Raw genomic sequence first — 21373 nt, forward strand, 5'->3', positions numbered from 1 at the left:
CTGTCTCCTCGCGTCTTCACGAGGGTTGTCGAAGCAGCCCTTGTTCCTCTCGACGACTGGCTGATCCTAGCTCACTCTCGAGACAAGGTTTGTGAACACAGGGACCTAGTGCTCCGGCACCTAGCTTGTCTGGGCCTTCGGGTCGACTGGGAGAAGAGCAAACTCTGCTCCGTGCATGGTATGGAAATTGACTCGGTCGCCATGTGTGCGCAGCTTACGAGCGAGGGCATGGCAACACGGCACGCTCCGAGTCCCAGTGACTTCGACCTGCCGTGAGACCTTCACCCCGTGGACGAACCTCAGTTTTCCCAGCGCCTTTGGCATGTCAATTGCCTTGAGTTGCAGGCCGTACGTCTCGCCCTGCACCGCTTCTGTGCGTTGCTCACGGGTCAGCACGTATTAGTCCGATCAGACAATACCACGACAGTAGCGTACATCAACCGACAAGGTGGTCTGTGCTCCCGCTGTATGTCGCAACTTGCCCGCCACCTCCTCATATGGAGTCATTCTCTGACCAAGGACACGCTCGGCACGGATGCACTGGTGCACAGCTGGCCGCGGGGCCTCTGCAAGTATGCGTTTCCCCCAGTGAGCCTTCTTGCGCAGACTTTGCGCAAGATCAGGGAGGACGAGGAGCAGGTAATTTTGGTTGCCCCGTATTGGCACAACTGCACCTGGTTCCCAGAACTAGTACTCCTCGCGACAGCACCTCCCTGGCCAAATCCCCTGAGGAAGGACCTGCTCACCTTATGGCACCCTCGTCCCGATCTTTGAAAACTCCACGTGTGGCTCCTGGACGGGACGAGGCAGGTTTGAGTACCCTACCACCTGCGGTGGTGGCTACCATCACTTCCGCTAGAGCATCGTCCACGAGACATCTCTATGCGTTGAAGTGGAACCTCTTCGTGAACTGGTGTTCTTCTAAACTTCAAGAACCCACGAAATGCCCGATCAGTGTCGTGCTTTCCTTCCTGCAAGAAGGGTTGGAGCGAACGCTGTCTCCCTCCACCCTGAAAGTGTATAGTGCCGCCATTGCCGCACATCACGACGCAGTTGATGGTAAGTCTCTGGGAAAGCACGACCTGATCACCAGGTTCCTGAGGGGAGCGAGGAGACTGAATCCTCCTCGCCCTCCTCTCGTTCCCTCTTAGGACCTCTCAGTGGTTCTAACTGCCCTTCAGAGTGCTCCCTTTGAGCCTCTGCAATCAGTGGAGCTTAAGTTCCTGTCAATGAAGACAGCGCTCCTGGTTGCATTGGCCTCCATCAAGAGGGTAGGGGACCTGCAGGCATTTTCGGTTGACAGAGCGTGCCTGGAATTTGGACCGGTTAACTCTCACGTGATCCTGAGACCCTGGCCTGGATATGTGCCCAAGGTTCCCACCACACCCTTTCGAGATCAGGTGGTGAACCTGCAAGCGCTGCCCTTGGAGGACGCAGACCCAGCCTTGGCACTGCTCTGCCCAGTACGCACCCTCCGTGCTTACGTAGACAGAAAGCAGTGTTTCAGGACTTCAGACCAGCTCTTTGTCTGTCATGGTGGGAAGCTGAAGGGAAAGGCTCTCTCCAAACAAAGGTTGTCTCACTGGATAGTGGATGCCATTGCTTTGGCTTACCAGCAGCATGGTCGACCATGCCCCTTTGGTGTGATGGTCCACTCCACCCGGAGTGTGGCATCCTCTTGGGCTCTAGCGCATGGCACCTCGCTAACAGACATCTGTAGAGCTGCAGGCTAGGCGACACCTAACATGGCCTCTGTGCGACCTCCACTGTTAAGCCTCTCTGAGCATGTGTCTTTCCCTTGGCAAGCCACCTTGCCACCCCTGGGTTTGAAATATTCCACCTGCGGCTGGACACCCCAGTGATTCTCAATATGCAGCCCCCTGGGGTCATGTGTATTCCAAGTCCCCCCCTTCGGGCTGGGCATAACTGCATATTTCCACTGATATATGCTTCCCAGTGTACCTTGGTACCTTGGCATAATTCCAGCAGCCATTAAAAACTGTTAATGTTGTTTTTTCATTGTTTACATGTTTAAATATTCTGAGAATGCATAGTTTAGTTCTAATGTTTAATGTTTAAACTGCAATACATTTTTGCAGTTAATTTTGGCAGCCATTTTGTTTTTATTGTTTATGCCAAAACAGTGATGTTTACAACTTGTTATACGGCAGAAATGGATTCAGCACCTAAAAATCATATAGAAACAACACTTGAAGTACTTTTCCTCAAAAATGCCTACTGCATCTTATCCAGGGCTATTTATCTATTTTGGGACTTGACTAACATGTATATGATGGTCCTAATCTGTGTGTGTGTGTGTGTGTGTGTGTGTGTGTGTTTCCCTCGGATGACCAGGCTGAGCAGCGCTCTTCATTTATGCAGCGCTTTTACAACATAGACTGTTTCAAAGCAGCTTTACAGTGATAATAGGAATTAAAGTAACAGAGATTGTTTTGGCTTTACAGCAGCTCTAGAATAAAGTTATTGTCCAACTAAAGTTAGTTTTGATTCTAACAGAAAATGTTAGTTTTCACTCGCACAACAACGTTGCAGAGAACGCAAACCTTGAAATAGGTTCCAAGGTGCAAGCAAAAAGAAAGTTATCTCTGCGCAAACTTCAAAAACGTGAACCTGTGAGAACGCTGACGACGACATGCACATGCGTATTACGTGTTTAGTATATAGCGTTTTAATATATATGTGCGCAGGCGTGTGGTCTATCTTTACAAATTGACCACACCAAATTACTTGTCTGGCCTTAAAAATTCATAATACAGTATTTTTTATCGCTTCCGCGTATCCATGTGAACTGGAATCATTTGACAACGTTTTATCTGTACTGAGGGGAGAGACTAGTGACACTTCAGGACTGCGTTGTCGTCATGTTCAGGCGCAGGTCCTTCATCAGATCTGGTGTGGGTGTGTGTGTGTGTGTGTGTGTGTGTGTGTGTGTCTAGGCGCAAGTCCTTCATCAGATCTGGATACGGCCTGGATCCGGCGGACTGCGGTAAACCTCGGGATAAACAAAAATTAGACACTAAAATTAGCGTAGACGCCATCCTTCTTATGATGTAGCGAGTACATCAGGATTTATGGGAAGTGTTCCCGGTTCCGGCTGACCTAATCGCAGCCTAACATTGAATTATAGAAGTCTATAATGTATTATGTGAATGCTAGGTCAAAGAGATGTGTCTTTAATCTGGCTTTAAACTGACAGAGTGTGACTGCTTCCAGGACAATGGTAGGAAGACTGTTCCTAAGTTTTGGTGCTAAATAGGAAAAGGATCTACCGCCAGCAGTCGATTTTGATATTCTAGGTATTATCAACTGGCTGGATTTTTGAGATCGCAATAGACGTGAAGGACTATAATGCGTTAAGAGCTCGCTCAAGCATTGCGGAGCTAAACCATTTAGTGCTTTGTAAGTTATCAGCAATATTTTTAAATGTATACGATGTTTAATAGGGAGCCAGTGCTGTGTTGACAGAACCGGGCTAATATGGTCATACTTCCTGGTTCTGGTAAGAACTCGAGCTGCTGCGTTTTGAACTAGCTGTAGTTTGTTTATTAAGCGTGCAGGGCAACCACCCAGTAGAGCATTACAATAATCTAGCTTTGAGGTCATGAACGCATGAACTAATTGTTCCGCATTTGTCATTGAGAGCATATGACGTAATTTATATATATTTTTAAGATGGAAGAATGCGGTTTTACAGAGACTAAAAACGTGACTTTTAAATGAAAGATCTAGCAGTTTTTAAAGCCTCTCTGTATGCAATTGTGCCATCTTTCCATGAAATGCGAAATACCTCTAGTTTTGTTTTCTACCAGTTTCGCTCCATTTTTCTGGCTGCTCTCTTAAGGGCCCGAGTGTGCTCGTTGTACCACGGCGTTGGACTATTTTCTTTAATCTTCTTTAAGCGCAACGGAGCAACTGTGTCTAAAGTGCTGGAAAAGAGAGAGTTAAACGTTTCTGTTGTAATATCGAGTTCTTTTAAGCTATCTGAGATGCTGAGATGATGAAACTGATCAGGAAGATTATTGATAAAGCAATCTTTAGTGGCAGAAGTGATAGGTCTAACATATTTGTAACACGGAGTCGGCTTTGCAGCCTTGGCTAAATGGAGTATACACAAGACTAGATAATGATCTGAGATGTCATCGCTCTGCTGCAGAATTTCAACGGCATCAACATTTATTCCATGTGATAATATTAGATCTGGAGTATTATTATGACAATGAGTAGGTCCTGACACGTGTTGTCTAACTCCAAAAGAGTTAAGAATGTCTTTAAATGCCAATCCCAATGCATCTTTTTCATTATCTACATGTATTAATCACCAACAATTAGGACTTTATCTGCAGCCAATACTAACTCTGATAGAAAGTCAGCAAATTCTTTGATAAAGTCTGTATGGTGCCCTGGTGGCCTGTATACAGTAGCCAGCACAAATGTTAAACGTGATTTATCATGTACACTAGATAGTGTTACATTAGGCACCAACACTTCAAAATAATTATATTTGAAACAAGACTTCTCAGTGATTCTGAAGATATTACTATAGATTACAGCAACACCTCCCCCTTTGCCTTTCAGACGAGGCTCATGTTTATAACAGTAATCTTGGGGGGTGGACTCATTTAAAGTAATGTAATCATCTGTGTGTGTGTGTTTCCCTCAGATGAGCAGGCTGAGTAGCGCTCTTGTCTAATCTGTGTGTGTGTGTGTGTGTGTGTGTGTGTGTGTGTGTTTCCCTCAGATGACCAGGCTGAGCAGCGCTCTTGTCTGATCTGTGGAGATCGGGCCACAGGACTTCACTATGGCATCATCTCCTGCGAGGGCTGCAAGGGCTTCTTCAAGCGCAGCATCTGCAACAAGCGTGTGTATCGCTGCAGTCGCGACAAGAACTGCGAGATGTCCCGCAAACAGCGCAACCGCTGCCAGTACTGCCGGCTGCTCAAGTGCCTGCAGATGGGGATGAACCGCAAAGGTCAGAGGTCAACAGTTACACACACAGATCACACTAGATTAACCTGGCTAAAACATTTCACTGAACCGATGCTGCGTCTCAATTTGCCTACTTATACTACACCCTAAAAGTATGTACTCTTTTTGTGAAGAAAAAGTAGATACTTCGAGTGTGTAGCAGAAGAGTAGACAAGCTTTGGGACAAACTATCACGTTATACACTTGCGTCCTTAACGGTTGCTCTCTGTCACAGTAAACTGGCCTGTCAATCATCTTGTCAAAGATAAAATCCTCCACGTTTAATGTCATCCTTCTGTATCGGAGAGAAATGCAGAAGCACGTTGATCTGCAGTCGCGAGTCTTTCACTCTCCTCATATTCATGCATGATGCATTTAAAAGCTAATGGCCAAACGGATCTTTATAAAGTCCACCTTGTTATTGTTGCAGATGTAATATAACAAGGATAACATTAAATAAATATTTTTCTATCAGGTTAAACTTTGATTAGTCACTCAAACCTCTTACCGTCGGTCACACACATCCGCCATGTTTTGTAGTTTTTTAACACTTTTTACTGGTGTTTGTAGTTCCTCCTCCAGAGCGCAGTGGGTTGTGGGTAATATTAGCCGTTATAGTGAGCACGGATCCACACTTCGAAAATCCACTGGAAATAGATAGTAGACCATCCAGGGAGTTCTGACACACTCTTTTCAACATACTATGCTTTGGGACACACTTACTCTAATCTCACACACTGTTTAGGATGGATATATGGACGCAGAGCTAGCTTCAGATTCTTCAGCTGGTTTGTTTTCCAGCTGGTCGATCAGGTGACCTATACAGCTTGGACTAGTATGAACTGGTCCAGAAGGGAAAATGCATTAAACCAGTCAGCACTGCCCTCTAGTGACCATGTCTTACCGTCATATTATGTTTGGGCTAGGAAACATCTTCAGGTGACTGTGGTTATACTGGTTGTAGATGGGTTTATCAAAGCTGTTATGCGTTTGTTTCCCATTTGTACAGCATACAAGCTACTGTTTATACACTACAGCTGAGACACGTACAGAATATTAATTTGGTTACACTTTATTTTAAGGTGTCTTTGTTACAGTGTAATTATATTTTTAAGTACTGAGTAATATTAAGCAACTACATGTACTTACTGTAAGGTTAGGGAAGGATTAGTTAGTAAGTGAGTTAGATATTAGAGTTAGTTGCATGTAATTATGCATAATTTACTGTTATTACTATGGTAAGTACATGTAACATGTAACAAGGACACTGTAAAATTAAATAAAGTGTAACTGTTATTTTCTACAAATGGTCAATGCAAAATCTTCCTAAAGAAAGAGAGATGTAAGAGATACACTTTAGCATACTTTTAAAAAGAGTCCTTAAGGAAATAATATACTTAAATGCAAACTGAATGCAATGATTTTAGACACTTAATTGCACTTCAACTGAAATTAAATGAAAAAGTATTATAGTTTAAATTAAATGCAATTAGCTGGATTTTAGTGCTGCTTTAACCACTTAAATAGAACCTAAATACATCTTTATATGAAATTTCATAATTACTCCGGTTGTCTTTGAAATATGATTAAAGTGAACTGACAAGCGTTTATTGGTAAACTAAAATATATTCTGCTAGATATAAAATATACTCTATAAATTTGAAACTTGCATATCATGTGTTTAAATATATTTGTAATTACACACTTGTAATTGTTAGTTGCAATTTAATACATTTAGAATATATTGACTAGTTTAAATGTAATATTTAATAACACACTTCAGTTGAAATTATAGTTTCTTAGCAAGTACGTCACATGTGCTTTAGTTTGTTAGTCAACACATTAAAATAAGTGTGTTTCTTTAAAGTTAATGAAAACATTATGATTTAAAATATACTTTATAGTGACCCTTTCAGTCCCACTTTATATTAAGTGGCTTTAAGTACTATGTACTTACATTGAAATGAATAATTTGATACAATGTACTTATTGTGTAACTACATGTTTTTACATTGTACTTACATTTTAAAAATTCCTGCATGTAATTACAGCTGTAATTAATTTATGTAATTACATTTGTAATTACACAGTTGACCCTTCCCTTACACCTTAAACCTACCCAATCCACCACACCTGATAAGTACATTGTACTTATTTTTTTGATGTAAGTACATAGTACTTAATGCCACTTAATATAAAGTGGGACCATTTGACATTTTTACACAGTGCATCATTAAGGTGTCATTGTTACAGTGTAATTATATATTTAAGTACTGAGTAATCATTATTAACTACATGTACTTACTATAGGGTTAGGTTCAGGGTTAGTTGCATGTAATGCATAAATAACTGTTATTACTAAGGACACTGTAAAATAAAGTGTTACCTTGCATTTTTTAAAAGCGTACTTAAGTGTGTTAAGCAACATAGTCATGAAAGTGAACTCTTTAATGCACTTAAGTTGCCTTTTATTTCAGCAATATTATATTATCTGCAAGAAGTAAAAATAAAAAATACTAATAAGGTTTGAAGAACACTACAAGTGCACATTCAATACAATAAAGCACACTTTTTTCACAGGGGAAACAAGTTTGTCCATCAATTAAAATAAAAATAAAAAAACAATTTAGGGCTTTTAATCTAATTGGATGAGCCACATTTTTGACCTCATCAAATTAAACTCTATTTATATAGTATTATTATATTACATAGTCGACTAATGAACCTAATGATTAATGATGTGTGAATTATTATTCTTTTTAAATCGTTTCAGTGATTTTACCACAGTTAAAGGCAGGCGATGTTTTTCATAAACACTTTTAGTTATACTGGGTGAAACTCTCTTCACATCCTGATAGCATTCAAGTAGATTAGAATAATGTAGATTGGTGTTTACAGCAGGGGAATGTGCTCCACAAACTGACTCTTACCAATTAGGTGTTTCATATGGTAAACTAACATGGGGGAAAATGCCACATCATTCTGAAAATTGGCAGCAAGTGTTCAGAAGTGTGTCAGACCTCGACGCTGGCTCTTCACAATGTAGAGTAATGTAGTTCTGGAAACACTAAATCAAACTGGATGCCGAATATAATGTGTCTACAGCAAGTCAAATACTTTATCAAAACATTCATGCATCTCCTAAAAGAAAGCATGATCACTGTGCTACAAAATGGTATTATTTTTTATTATTACACGGCTCTGTGGAATACTTGATTCTGATTGGTCAATTGCGCCATCCCGCGGTATGTTAAGAGAGGGATAATGTACATCCAGCCGGTTGTCATCTCAGAATAAACCCCGACAGGGTGATGAGGACCCTGATGCGAAGCGGTCTTGCATCAGCCTGAAGGGGTTTATTCTGAGATGATAACTGGCAGCTGACAGCCTGAAAATCCAGGTCTGGCGTCGACTAATGAAATTCGGCCAGCTCGAGGGGCGGCACCAAGCATGCGTTTGAAAATCTCACTGCACGCAGTTGGATAACTCTACAGACCAATCACAACAATAAACCCCATACGCTTAGCTACCAGCGGAGCTAACTGGTAGATTAGACTCTTGCCGTATCCGGTCGGCAATAAGTTTGTTTCAGCAAAAACGTCCTTCTTGCAATGGAACGATTCGAGCGGCGTCTTCTGTTCCTCTTTTAGATAAAAAGCCAAGTCTAACTCGTTCATTGTAGCGGCCAAAGCCGTTTCAAACTGGTGTTCATCCATAGCCATCTTGCAATGTTTACTAATGACTTCGACGTCACAGCGCTGTCGTCATCTCGCCTCTGGCCCGCCTATATCAGATAACCCGATGTGATTGGTGCAGCTCGGATACAAGGGCATATTTAATGAGCATCATTACTCGACACCAGAGTAAACTCGCTGAGCATATTCAACTTGTGCTCTCGCGAGAACTCTGGATTTCCAGGGTAGTCAGCAGCTGTGTTTGTATGAGCGAGTCCATGATACTGGATGGCATTATTAAATAACTGTACACAAAAAATGTATTTGACTGAGTTGTAATATTTTATTAGCTCACCAAATGCAAGACTTCCACGAAGAAAAAAACGTTCCTAGCAATGGAACGAGCCCGAATGAGCCTGTGTTTCTGTTCTCAGCGGCTGTTATGTAGAAATAACATTATTGATATACGCTATTGACCAATCAGAGTCAAGTATTCCACTGAGCCATGTAATAATAACCAGCTGGATGTAAATTATTCCTTACTTACAGAATTCCATAAAAGTATTTGCGAAATATTAAAGCCTTAGATGAGAACCACTAACCACATATTAAGTTATATCTATATTAGATCAATATCAGACTAATTTTATTTATTTATTTTTTTGCTACTGTCTAACGCACAAACGAATAACAAACACACACACATGGATCTTTCTCAACTGTCATACGCTTTTATTTATCTTGCGTTGCACTTACTGACTCTTTCCGTTAACAGTAACGGATGCGACTGTTAATGCGTTATTCATAGTAAACTACGGGAGGTTTATTTAGTGGTTATTTAGGAATATTTCTCCTAGAATGGGGCGTTTGTGTGATCAACAACATTATAACAGTAGTATAACGCAACATTCAGTGGCACATGAGACTCAAACACAGAGTACAGTACATGCTATTGCTAGCCTCTCCGCACATGCCTACTCTTTTTTTAAGGCTTATTGCTTTTCTATATTATGCGTGGAATGATAGACTCAAAACATTGATGTTAGGAAACTCTTATAATAGGTTGCTCATCAAAACATACCAAACGTCAATGTTCTGGCCAAAGAACGAGCAGCATTACCAATCCATCTTCAGCTTTACTTGTGGTTAGACTCTGATTTTGCGCTGTTGAAAGTGTGCTCTTAACATCTAAATCGCCTACTTGAGGGACATGCAAACCTCTTTAAATGTTGAAAAGAGGCGAAGCATTTCATAGGCACACAGAATTCTCCAAGGTAAAATTTACGTTCAGTTGATGATTTGGTTTTGTGTTTTGCAGCTATCAGAGAAGATGGCATGCCGGGAGGAAGGAACAAAAGCATCGGGCCTGTGCAGGTACACACAATCCCTCACACACTTCCCACACATACACACTTTTCCCTCCAAACTAAATCTGGTGAGATGGCCTAGCCTGATCTCTTTGTTCTTTAGCAATCTTCAATACTTGAATTTCTCTTCATCAGAACTTTTTTAAAGTCACAAATTACTGCCATTCATCCCGAATTTCCGGCATTTATTAAAGTGCTTGTATATAAAGAGCTTGCAAGTCCATATAGCGCTCTTGTTTGCACCTGATCCCAGCGAACTAGAGAACACGTCTTATTGACTCGGCCTAATTGCCTCTGCAACACACAATAGCAGGTTGCTTCATCTTTGACAAAATAAAACACTGTTAAAGATGACTCGAACTCATCAATTGACTTAAAGGGAATTTTTTATTGCACGGCCTTGACTTAAACGTTGTTTTGTCTCTTTCTGAGACAAAACATGGAATTCATGCTCATGGAATTGCGCTTTGTGTATGGTCAAAAGATCACGTCTTTCTGTCCACTCTGTGGTCTAAATCGACTACGAGATGAAATCAACAGACTCTCTTAAAGTCCCCCTGTACTCAATCATTTTATCCCTTAAAACTCATGATTGATCACCAAAATTACATATTTAAATGTTTTTTTTTTTTCATTGAAAAAAAATTCTTCATGCTTTAAAAGGTTGAATGTAACGCGACACCCTTGCCTCATTTAGTATGTGCGATTCTATGAATATGCAAATGAGCCCCGCCTCCACTCACTCACTTAGCTCAGAGATCCACTCGTTGACGATCACACGTTGATCTGATTGGTTACGAGGTAGTTTGTGACGTCAGAAACACCAGCGATTTCATTATATTTTGCAGAGATTTGAATTTTGATTAAAAAAAAAATTGCGAATTCATGCAACCAACTTGCTCGCAAAAATTCACTGAACAACAATAAATGATAAACCTTTAGCCTTCATGAATGACTTCCTTTTAAAATTGAATAAAATTTGCAAATATGCTTGACCAACTTCAAAAGCATTAACAAGTAAAAAAAAAAAAAAAAATAGTCTTAATGAATGACTCATCATGTTTTGCACCGTTTCGGAATTTAAATCAACAATTTCTCTTTGCGCAGATTACCGATGAGGAGATTGAACGGATCATGTCCGGACAGGAGTTTAAGGATGAAGCTAACATGCCGGAACACACTTGGGGAAACAACGGCGACAGTGACCACAGTTCTCCCGGCAACGGCGTCTCCGATGGGAATCAGCCCTCGCCCGTATCCACACTTTCATCCAAGTGAGTATTCCCTGCTCCGCTTAACAGTGTGGAATTCAGTGTAGGAATAATTCACAAAAACTAATTTCCTTAGATGACAACGTTCAGCTGGAATGCACAGGAATTTAAAGGCTGGATTCCTTTAAATGCATTCAAATAAACATGTTCTGCATGTACGAAGTATTCTAACGTTTATTCCTCTGCCTTTGCTTCCTCTCGCAGCCGCTCTGTGGAGCTGAACGGCTACACCGCTGCTTTCAGGGAACAGTACATTGGGAATGCGATGGCCCAGCACTATCAGTTCCTGCCTCACCTGTTCGGATACGCCGCGCAGCCGCGGAGTCTGTACCCGCAGAGCCATACGCTCATCAGCCAGCTGGTGGCAGCAGAGGAACTGGCCCCGCTAGCTACGCCAATGCTCATCGAGGACGGGTAAACAACACCTCCGCCAGGCTGCGTCTACGTTCACCCGGAAACGCATCTTTTTCTTTACGTTTTGGCATTCCGGCCACACCAGCCGCGTTTCCATTACAGATTTGCGCAAAACTTTTGCGATATTTTCTAAATGTCGATAAAATACTATTTAGAAATGATGGCATTTCCATTAATCGATGTTATGCGACTAAACGTAATTTTTTCCTCTCACGATAAGTCATTCCAAACATCATGGCAATGGATGTTAGTAGGTTTACATATATCGTAGCCACCGCACTAGCCATTATTATTAATGGAAGGAGACGTAACTTAGGCGTGTTATCACAGCATTAATGTCAAGGAAAGACTTATACTGTGAGCGGCTCATATGAGTGTTTTTCCCTCCTTCTGCTTCAAGATCTTGGGAAATTGTGGCATTCCTTTGTTGTTTAGAATCCCGTATTTCCATATTACTTTTTTCTTTTATGAGTTTAATGAAGAACTCGGTCTCGTCTTCTGTCCAAACACACCGCGCGATCTTTAAAGAATTAAGCAACATGTAAAATAATGCTAACAACATGCTTGCAATGTGTTAAATCATGCTAGCAACATGGTAAATGTTAACAACATGTTAAATCATTCTAGCTATGCGTTAATCATGTTAACAATGTGCTAAATATTGCTAGCAACATGTTAATCATGCTAGCAATATGCTTGCAATGTGTTTAATAATGCTAGCAAAATACTAAATCTTGTTAGCAACATGTTAAATCATGTTAGCAAAATGTCAAATAATGGTAACAACATGCTAATCAGCTAGCAACAGGCTAGCAATGTGTTAAATCTTGTTAGCAACATGATCAATTATGCTAGCTGAATGCTAAATCATGCTAACAACATGCTATCAATGTGTTGAAACTAGCTAGCAATGTGTTAAAGCATGCTGGCAACATTGATGTTTTGAACGATCAGAGAACATTCAGAAATAACATTTCCATAACTTAATGGGAAAGGTAGGAAAATGTTCTTAGAACATATTTTTGTTTGCTGTGAAAGAAAATTTACTTGCAATTGCTGTCCTGCATCAAACCATGAGGGCGATTGTGAGACGTGGAATGGCGATTAAGTGCGACCTGAACGCACCAGTAAGTGAAGGGATATTTTATTATTAAAATGATCATACCAGAAGAATAGAGTGAGAACTTATTATGTCTGGTCTCTCATATCATCTCAGTGAGCTTTTATTGCATTTTACTCATGCGCAGTAAGATGATTTCAGTGTGGACAAGAACTTTTGGAGAAGCTAGTGTGGATGGAGAGTGCTTTAAAACAAAAACGCTGACTTCAAATGCATCCGAATTAACAGCCATGTGAACCATCAAATGCCACAGCCATAAAATATAGGAATCCAGATGCCTCACATACCGCTCTTTCTCTGTCCCGCGAAGGTATCGGGTGACTCAGGTGGAGCTGTTCGCGCTGTTGTGTCGGCTGGCAGACGAGCTTCTCTTCAGACAGATCTCCTGGATCAAGAAGCTTCCCTTCTTCTGCGAGCTGTCCATCGAGGACTACACGCGTCTCCTGAGCGCCACCTGGCAGGAGCTGATCCTGCTGGCCTGTCTGACGGTCTACAGCGCTCAGGTGCTCGGAGACCTCGCCGGCGTCACTGACAAATACACCCCGACAGACGAAGAGCTGCAGAGGTGAGGAACACATCTATGGCCCTATCTTACACCGGTGCAATGCAGCGCCAGGCACGACGCGAGTGTGTTTTGCTAGTTCCAGCCTGACGCACTTTTCATTTTCACGTCCTGCGCCACGTTGTTTAAATAGCAATTGCATTAGCGCTCATTTGTGCGCCCATGGACGGCTGGTCTGAAAACGAGGTGTGTGTTCAGGTGCATTGTTGGTGTGTTAAATTTTATTTGTTATTTTAAGAGCGTGTGTGTAATATGAGCATATAGGCGGGTCCACAACGCACGTACATTCTGCTTATCACACACACACACACACACGCACACACACTGCTTATTATGCACACAGGGCAAAGCACGCAAACATGCCAAATATTAAAAATAAAAGGATTACAATGCAAAAGATTATTATTGTGTACATAAAGATATGGTGGAATCTGGCTTGTCCCGTAGATGTTCTGCTTTATCCTCACACACACACACACACACACACACACACACACACACACAGCTTTAACCACGTGCACGAGCAGATCCGTTTGCGCTCTGGAGAGGCATTTTTCCGCTTAAATTCTTCCATGTAAATAGTGAATCTGCCATGGCGCGAGTGCAACTGTGTTTTAAAGGGAATGGGAGAAGAGACTCTGATTGGTTTATTTCACATAAAGCCCAAAACACACCCATTACTCATTAAGAGAATAGAGACAAAACACCCATTACTCATTAAGAGAATAGAGACGACCCTTTTAGACCATGCGCTGGGAGCACCGACCATTTGTCCCGTCGATAAACTAGCAAAAGTGGATTCGGACACGACCTAAGTGCACTGTGTGCGCTTTAGACCATGCGCTTAGATTGTTAAAATAGGGCTCCTCATGTCACCCACCTCTTTTATTCCCAGCTCTCAGTTTGAATCAGTAAAAAGAACTGAATTAAAACACGGACCTGAGGAATATCTCCTCCCGCTCTAGTGTGCTTGTTTTAAATCATGGAAGCTAGACTGTTCTCCATGCTTCAGATACGCTCAGGCATGTGTGTGTGTGTGTGTGTGTGTGTGGGAGAGAGAATGGCAGAGCAAAACACAGGTTCATCTCGTGTCTGTCTGACTCTCCCTGTATTTCTCCTCAGAAATCTCACACAGGTTTTTATGACTTCCTGGTGTGTGTTTGTGAGAAACTATTTGAAAAGTGCTTTTGCATTGCTTTTTACAACATTGATATATTTTTTTCCCATTGTTTTTTCAAATTTTTTTCCTCCATTACAGATTCATTATAACAATTTGAGTGAAAAGTTTAATAAAAGTTTAATAATATTATTTGTTATATATAATATATATTTTAGTAGTAAATAATAGTTTAATAATGCATTTAAAATTAAAATGTTTTTTTCTTATTTAAATGTTTGCATTAATTTCTCTTTCTTTCTCTCTCTCTCTCTCTCTCTCTCTCTCTCTCTCTCTCTCTCTCTCTCTATATATATATATATATATGAAAATTAATAGAAAATAGGAATAAAATAAATTAAAATAAAACAAACTTAATGTACACCATTTTAGTGTATAAGCATATGAGTGTGTGTGTGTGTATATATAAATAAATAAATATGCATGCATGTATGAATGAATGAATGAATGAATGAATGTATGTATGTGTGTCTTTGTGAGTGAATGTGTGTGAGTATGTATGTGTGCATGTATGTGTATGCGTGTGTGTGAGTGCGTGTGTGTGTGTGTGGGGTCAGTAAGATTTTTTTTATGTTTTAAAAAAAGTCTCTTATGCTCACGTTCAATCAAAAATACAGTAAAAAAAAAAAATTACAATAACTTTTTTTTATTTGAATGTTTTACAATGTAATTTATTCCTGTGATCAAAGCTGAATATTCAGCATCATTACTCCAGTCTTCAGTGTCACATGATCCTTCAGAAATCATTCTAATATGGTAATTTGATGCTCAAGAAACATTTATGATTATTATCATCAATGTTGAAATGTTTTTTTATGCAAACCGTGATTATTTTTCTGTACAGGAATCGTTATAAACAGAAGAACAGCATTTATTTGAAACAGAAATCTTTGGTAACATTATAAACGTCTTGTTGCTTTTGGTCTGATTCCACTTCTAGAGCCGTGCTTCATATACCTGTAGCCTGAAGAATGAAATACTAGAGCTGACGTGGAGGAGGGGAGTGTGTGTGGTGTGTGTAAATTAGTCTGCGATCACCTGACCTCTGACCCGCCTCTTCTTGATCTCCTGGATAGATTTACTGTTGCATGCTGGGCAGAAATGCAGGGCATGAGGTCTGAGGTAGTGAAACGCTCGCCTGTAACGGGACAGGTACACGCTGAAGGTCATGACCCACCTTTAGGGAGAGAGTTCAAAGAGGCCGTAGTGAGTAAAGGAGAGCGGAAGACATACATAGAGACGATCAGATTCAGAACAGTAGAGGAGTCGTTAGGGCCGAATGGCGCTGGGTAAGTCGTGGCATGGGTTCATGAAGTAATTTACCACCAAGATTCTTTATCACTAAAACATTATATACGGTCTCCCACTCAGACATATTCTTATTATCTCATTAGTAACATAAATTAAGCTCAAAGTCTGGTTTAATGGCTAACGGGATGTGCACACATATGGAATCAGATGATAAGATCAAGATCAACATTTCTCAGAAACTGGTTTATTAAAAACTCTCATGTGTGGATGTCGGCTCTTGTGAGAAGAAGCTTGTTCACAGTCACACCAAGAACGATAACTATAAAGATAAATATGCCGTTCTGTTTACTGTAAGCCCGTCTCTTTAAATGCTCGATTCTGATTGGCTGTCAATGTTTTTATCATTCATCCGCTGGACAAAATCGTGATTTCAGCTATATCATTTCTCTGTGCCGTTATCATTATATTTGTGGTGTGAACTCTGCTATTCTTTAATACTGAGAACGATTATTATACGAGAACTATATCTTTATCGTTATCTGAATACTAGTTATTAGCGCTGGGTATCGGTTCAGATGTTCCAATTCGATTCTGAATTCGATTCCCGATTCGACTCAATGAATAGCCTGGTTAAAACCAGACCATTCTCAATAGTAACTGAGTTATGGTCTGGCAAAGCTTCATTAATAACTCATTTCCAAAGGGGTGTCGCTCAAATGCCTCTGGGCGCAATTGGATAGACCTAAAACCAATCAGAACGATCATCATCGTGTAAAGCCATATGCTGCATCCCAATTCGCCTAAGTTACACTACGCCATAAAAGTATGTCTTTTTGTGAAGAAAATGTATTTACTTTTGAATGTGTAGCAAAAAAGTACGCAAGCTTTGCAGAGTGTGAATTACCCCACCATAATTGGGGGGTACTGCTCCTTCACTTCTTCTATGACCATCATTGTCCACTACCATATCAATCCCCACCGTGATCGCCAAGTGCAACATGTGTTGTGCAACACACATACAAGGTCTAAACATGCGACAAACTGATAATTAGTAGGCTACAGAATATCTCATTGTTATATATCCAAAAGAGAACTGTTTTGATCAACTCCCAAAAGTTAGAGGTTAAGTGCACTGAAATACCATTCTAATTAGTAAAAGTAATACCTTTACAAGAAGCCTATTGCCTATTTCATGAAGTATTGTATTGGTTTATTTTTAGTCGTTCTCTATCTCCGTTGCTTCTAGCCACGGTGGTTAAAAATGGTACGGTCCACAATAGGGGTGTTTGAAATCGCTTTACATTAAAATGTTCCTACAGTGAAATTACTGTAACTTGTATTGTAACTGTAATTATATTTTTTCACAATATCAGAAAAATTATCTGACCCCCCCAAAACTGATATTTCTGTCCCTTTTGGGTATAGTACCCCTGTAATTCGAACTATGAAGCTTTGGGACAGACTACTTCGTCATCTTTATCGGACGGATCTGTCGCGTGCATCCTGTCACTTAAACTGCCCTGTCAATCATCTTGTCACAGTTAAAATCCTCTATTAAATCTAATTTAATTTCCTACCGTTTCGGAGAGAAATGTAGTAGCACGTTCATCTGCCAGTGGGTCTTTCATGGAGACTGTCCTCATGTGTTTGCAGTTTGAATATAATAATGCATTTAAAAGTCAGTGTGCTTCACCAACGGACGTCGCTCAAATGCCTCTGGGCACAATTGGATAGACCTAAAACCAATCAGAGCGATCGTCATCGTGTAAAGCCCGCCTCAACGTTTCTGATTGGTGCCTCGATTTGGACGGATTAGAAATCGGCTTGAATGGGCTCTTTGCCAGACTACTTGCAGAGCAAATCTAAATTTGCCGGAAGTTTGTCTGGGTTTTCCCAGGCTACTCAATGAATATAGATTTAACACAAATCCTATGTTTATAAAAAAGAACAGTGAACATAAGTTTACAACTGGTTAATTAATTAAAAGAAATTAAGAACTCTTAAACTCTTTTTATTTTAGGCACACTTGGGTACATTAAAGCAGATCCCAACTCTATATTTCAAATGCATACAATGAATAGACAGGATTCTGATGTAAGATGAAAAATTTATGCTAAAAATTGGACAAGTCTGAACAGATTCCTTGATCAAACAGGATCAGGTTATTTTATGATTAAGATAAAACACATCAAATCTCACAGCATTATCTGTAACATTCACATAAAATCCTATGAACAGTTGAGGAAAACTAATACTGGCTTTTGGGTGATAGATAAATAAATATGGAAAAAAATTGATTCATGGCCTTTGAGAATCGATTTTGAATCGACCACATTATAAAAAACAATTAATCGAAAAATTTTTGTTTTTACTGCCCAGCCCTAATAGTTATCGTCCTTAATGTGATATTAAGAAAAAAAACGATTGAGCTGTGGTATTCATCGCTGGTTCAGATATTGTTCTGATCAATCAATGCTGTGGATAAAAAAGGACCTGTGAGGTCAGCTGTGAAATCTGTAGTTTATTGATAGATCATGTGTGTGTTTGTGTGTTTAGTTTCAGTGAGGATGGGATGGAGGTGATGGAGAAACTGATATATCTGTTCCGCAAGTTCCACCAGTTGAAGGTCAGCAACGAGGAATACGCCTGCATGAAGGCCATCAACTTCCTCAACCAAGGTAAAACACCACTGAGACGCATTCATTCGTATTAACCGTGTAATACAACAGACTTTTCAGGGCTTGACGAGAACACTTGACTGAGACAAGTGCATTTTTTAAGGGGAAAGTGAAAGAGAATTTTACAGACAAGTAGCCTGATTAAAACGCCAATAACAAACAAATAAAACAAAAACTAGGGAATCACCAAAATTACATAGTGGCGATTGATAGTGGACAGTAATGTGTGTAATGTACTGATGCTGTTGAGGCTAGTGCAGACAAATGGAAACAAATGAAACTCAGTTAATATACTGAGGTAAAAATGGGAAATTCTTGGAATTTTTATAATTATAACACATTTAAGCAACATCACACGATCAAGAGCGCTGTTTTCCTGAATACCATCATGATTGAAAGTGACACTGATTTCATACAAGAGTTCAATAAACTAGTAGTTAATATTAAGTCACTTACATTTTAGATGTAATATGGAGTGTTTTTGTAATATTTCAGCAGCGAAAATAGATCCAAACAAAGATCACAGCAGAACCACAGCACATCTCACTCCATTACTGAATGATCCAGCGTTTTGAACGAATCGGTTGAGCGAAAGATTCAATGATTCACTCATAAACTGCCTCGTTCTTCAATGAATCTGCCGTTTGAATCAATGACTCACTCATAAACTGCCTCGTTCTTCAATGAATCAGCTGTTTGAATCAATGACTCACTCATAAACTGCCTCGTTCTTCAGTGAATCAGCCGTTTGAATCAATGACACACTCATTAACTGCCTCGTTCTTCAATGAATCAGCCGTTTGAATCAATGACTCACTCATAAACTGCTTCGTTCTTCAGTGAATCAGCCGTTTGAATCAATGACTCACTCATAAACTGCCTCGTTCTTGAATGAATCTGCCGTTTGAATCAATGACTCACTCACAAACTGCCTCGTTCTTGAACGAATCAGCCGTTTGAATCAATGACTCACTCTTAAACTGCCTCGTTCTTGAATGAATCAGCCGTTTGAATCAATGACTCACTCATAAACTGCCTCGTTCTTCAGTGAATCAGCCGTTTGAATGGATCGTTTGAATGAATAACTCAAGTATTAAAAGTAGCATTTTTTCCATAACATTCCTTATTTCTATATTTACTTCTTTTTTTTAAACAATAACATAACATTATCTAATGCAGTTGTAATTTTTCAGTGTAAATTATTTATTGAATTGAATATTGAATTTATTGATCACATTTAAGAATTTGAAAAGAAAGATGAAGCATAATGAATAAATTACATTTACACCACAAAAAATCACATGACACTTGAAACATGACAAGGCTTCATGTCGAGCCCTGCCTTATACACACGTACTGTGTGCTCATGCTCTTCTGGGCTGTGCTGATTATTGATCCTTCCTCATGATATTGCAGAAAAACTGACCACTCAAACAGATATATAGAGAATCAACAACAATAGAGGCGTTATATCAAAATGTTTGTTTAATTTCCTGTACTGTGATATTTCTGCATGTTTGTCTAGATATCCGTGGTCTGACCAACGTGACCCAGCTGGAGCAGTTGAACAAACGTTACTGGTACGTTTGTCAGGATTACACCGAGTACAAGTACCCTCACCAGCCCAAACGCTTTCCCGAGATCATGATGTGTCTGCCAGAGATCCGCTGCATTGCAGGTAAGTCCAGAAGAGACGACAACCTATCGTTTAAGGGTATATATAAACTGGAGTTAAACTCAGCTGTTCTTCACTGGTATTTCAGGGAAGTTGGTCAACATCCCGTTGGAGCAGCTCCCCCTGCTGTTCAAGGCAGTATTGCACTCCTGTAAGTCAAGTCTGAGCAACTACAGGACAGGCTCCTCCCCCTGCGTGACGAAAGGCTCCGCCCCTGCCAACTAAGCCCCGCCCCTCCCTTGAAAACACCCTCCCCATCTTATTGCACGGGGGCGGGTGTTATATTTGGGGGTGGGGCTTCCGGTACGCTCCTCCTCCTCCTCTCATGAATGTGATAAGAAACTATTTTATGCATTTTGTTTAGATTAGTGTTGTTTTTTCTCTCTATTTATTACCAGACAGAGCTGAATGTATGTTGATCCACACTGTGCACATGCTCCTTTTCAAATGAAAATGCACAAAAAGCGCAGTGGATTTCACACGCTTCAGTCCAACTGCGACATGTGACGTGTAACCACTGATCGGTTTGGGTTTTATTTTATACTTCTATTCGCTTTCTTTTGGGTGCTGAAAGGGACAGATAAGTATGAAAGGAATTGTTTTATTGAAAGACTACCTCAGGAAGAAAACCTTTCTCTCTCTGTCTTGCGACGCTCCGGGAAGTTTCATTTCTGCGGTCCTTGAACACGTTCAATAGTTGTGTAACCTCTTCAACGCGTGGTTTTTATCTTCCTATGCAAGGCCGCGATGGAGAGCGTGATTGTTTACACTAAAGAGAGGTGTACGCGTATGTTTCACAATCAGAGGCTGAGGGCGAAGTGAGGATTTTACTTGACAACAGAATATGTGTGTTAATATTGTTTATGTTGAGTTCTTTCTCTTTTTTATTGTTTTGACCAAAGTGTTATGCAAATCTGGAGGGAAGTAAGCCCCTATTTCTGGGGAGAATAAAAAAAATTACTTTCTTACTTAGTATTTTTGTCTTGCTTTCCAGTACAAATATCTGAACATTCTTAGATCAAGATTAGGGGGGCAAAGGGGCTGAACATTTCCGGTAAATTTTCAGAAACTTTCCAAAAAATCCTGGAAAATTTCCCCAAAATCCTGGAAAGTTTCCAAAAATCCTGGAAAGTTTCCCCAAAATCCTGGAAAATTTCCCCAAAATCCTGGAAAGTTTCCAAAAATCCTGAAAAGTTTC

At 40.2% G+C, this 21373-nt stretch overlaps 1 protein-coding gene across 1 annotated transcript in view; it reads left to right on the forward strand.

Moving 5' to 3' along the window:
* nr6a1a (nuclear receptor subfamily 6, group A, member 1a) overlaps nt 1–20400 on the forward strand; it is a gene marked incomplete at both ends in the record, with an annotated part of 159276 nt that extends 138876 nt beyond the window's left edge. The window contains 8 exons of the mRNA XM_081349554.1: nt 4760–4990; nt 9979–10034; nt 11135–11301; nt 11503–11712; nt 13143–13397; nt 18379–18500; nt 20026–20178; nt 20264–20400. Coding sequence (XP_081205680.1) covers nt 4760–4990; nt 9979–10034; nt 11135–11301; nt 11503–11712; nt 13143–13397; nt 18379–18500; nt 20026–20178; nt 20264–20400 — 1331 coding nt within the window. The remainder of the gene's footprint in view (nt 1–4759; nt 4991–9978; nt 10035–11134; nt 11302–11502; nt 11713–13142; nt 13398–18378; nt 18501–20025; nt 20179–20263) is intronic.
* Nucleotides 20401–21373: the final 973 nt, after the last annotated feature.

This window comes from Scardinius erythrophthalmus, assembly GCF_964197995.2.
Source record: "Scardinius erythrophthalmus genome assembly, chromosome: 20".
Lineage (NCBI taxonomy): Eukaryota > Metazoa > Chordata > Actinopteri > Cypriniformes > Leuciscidae > Scardinius > Scardinius erythrophthalmus.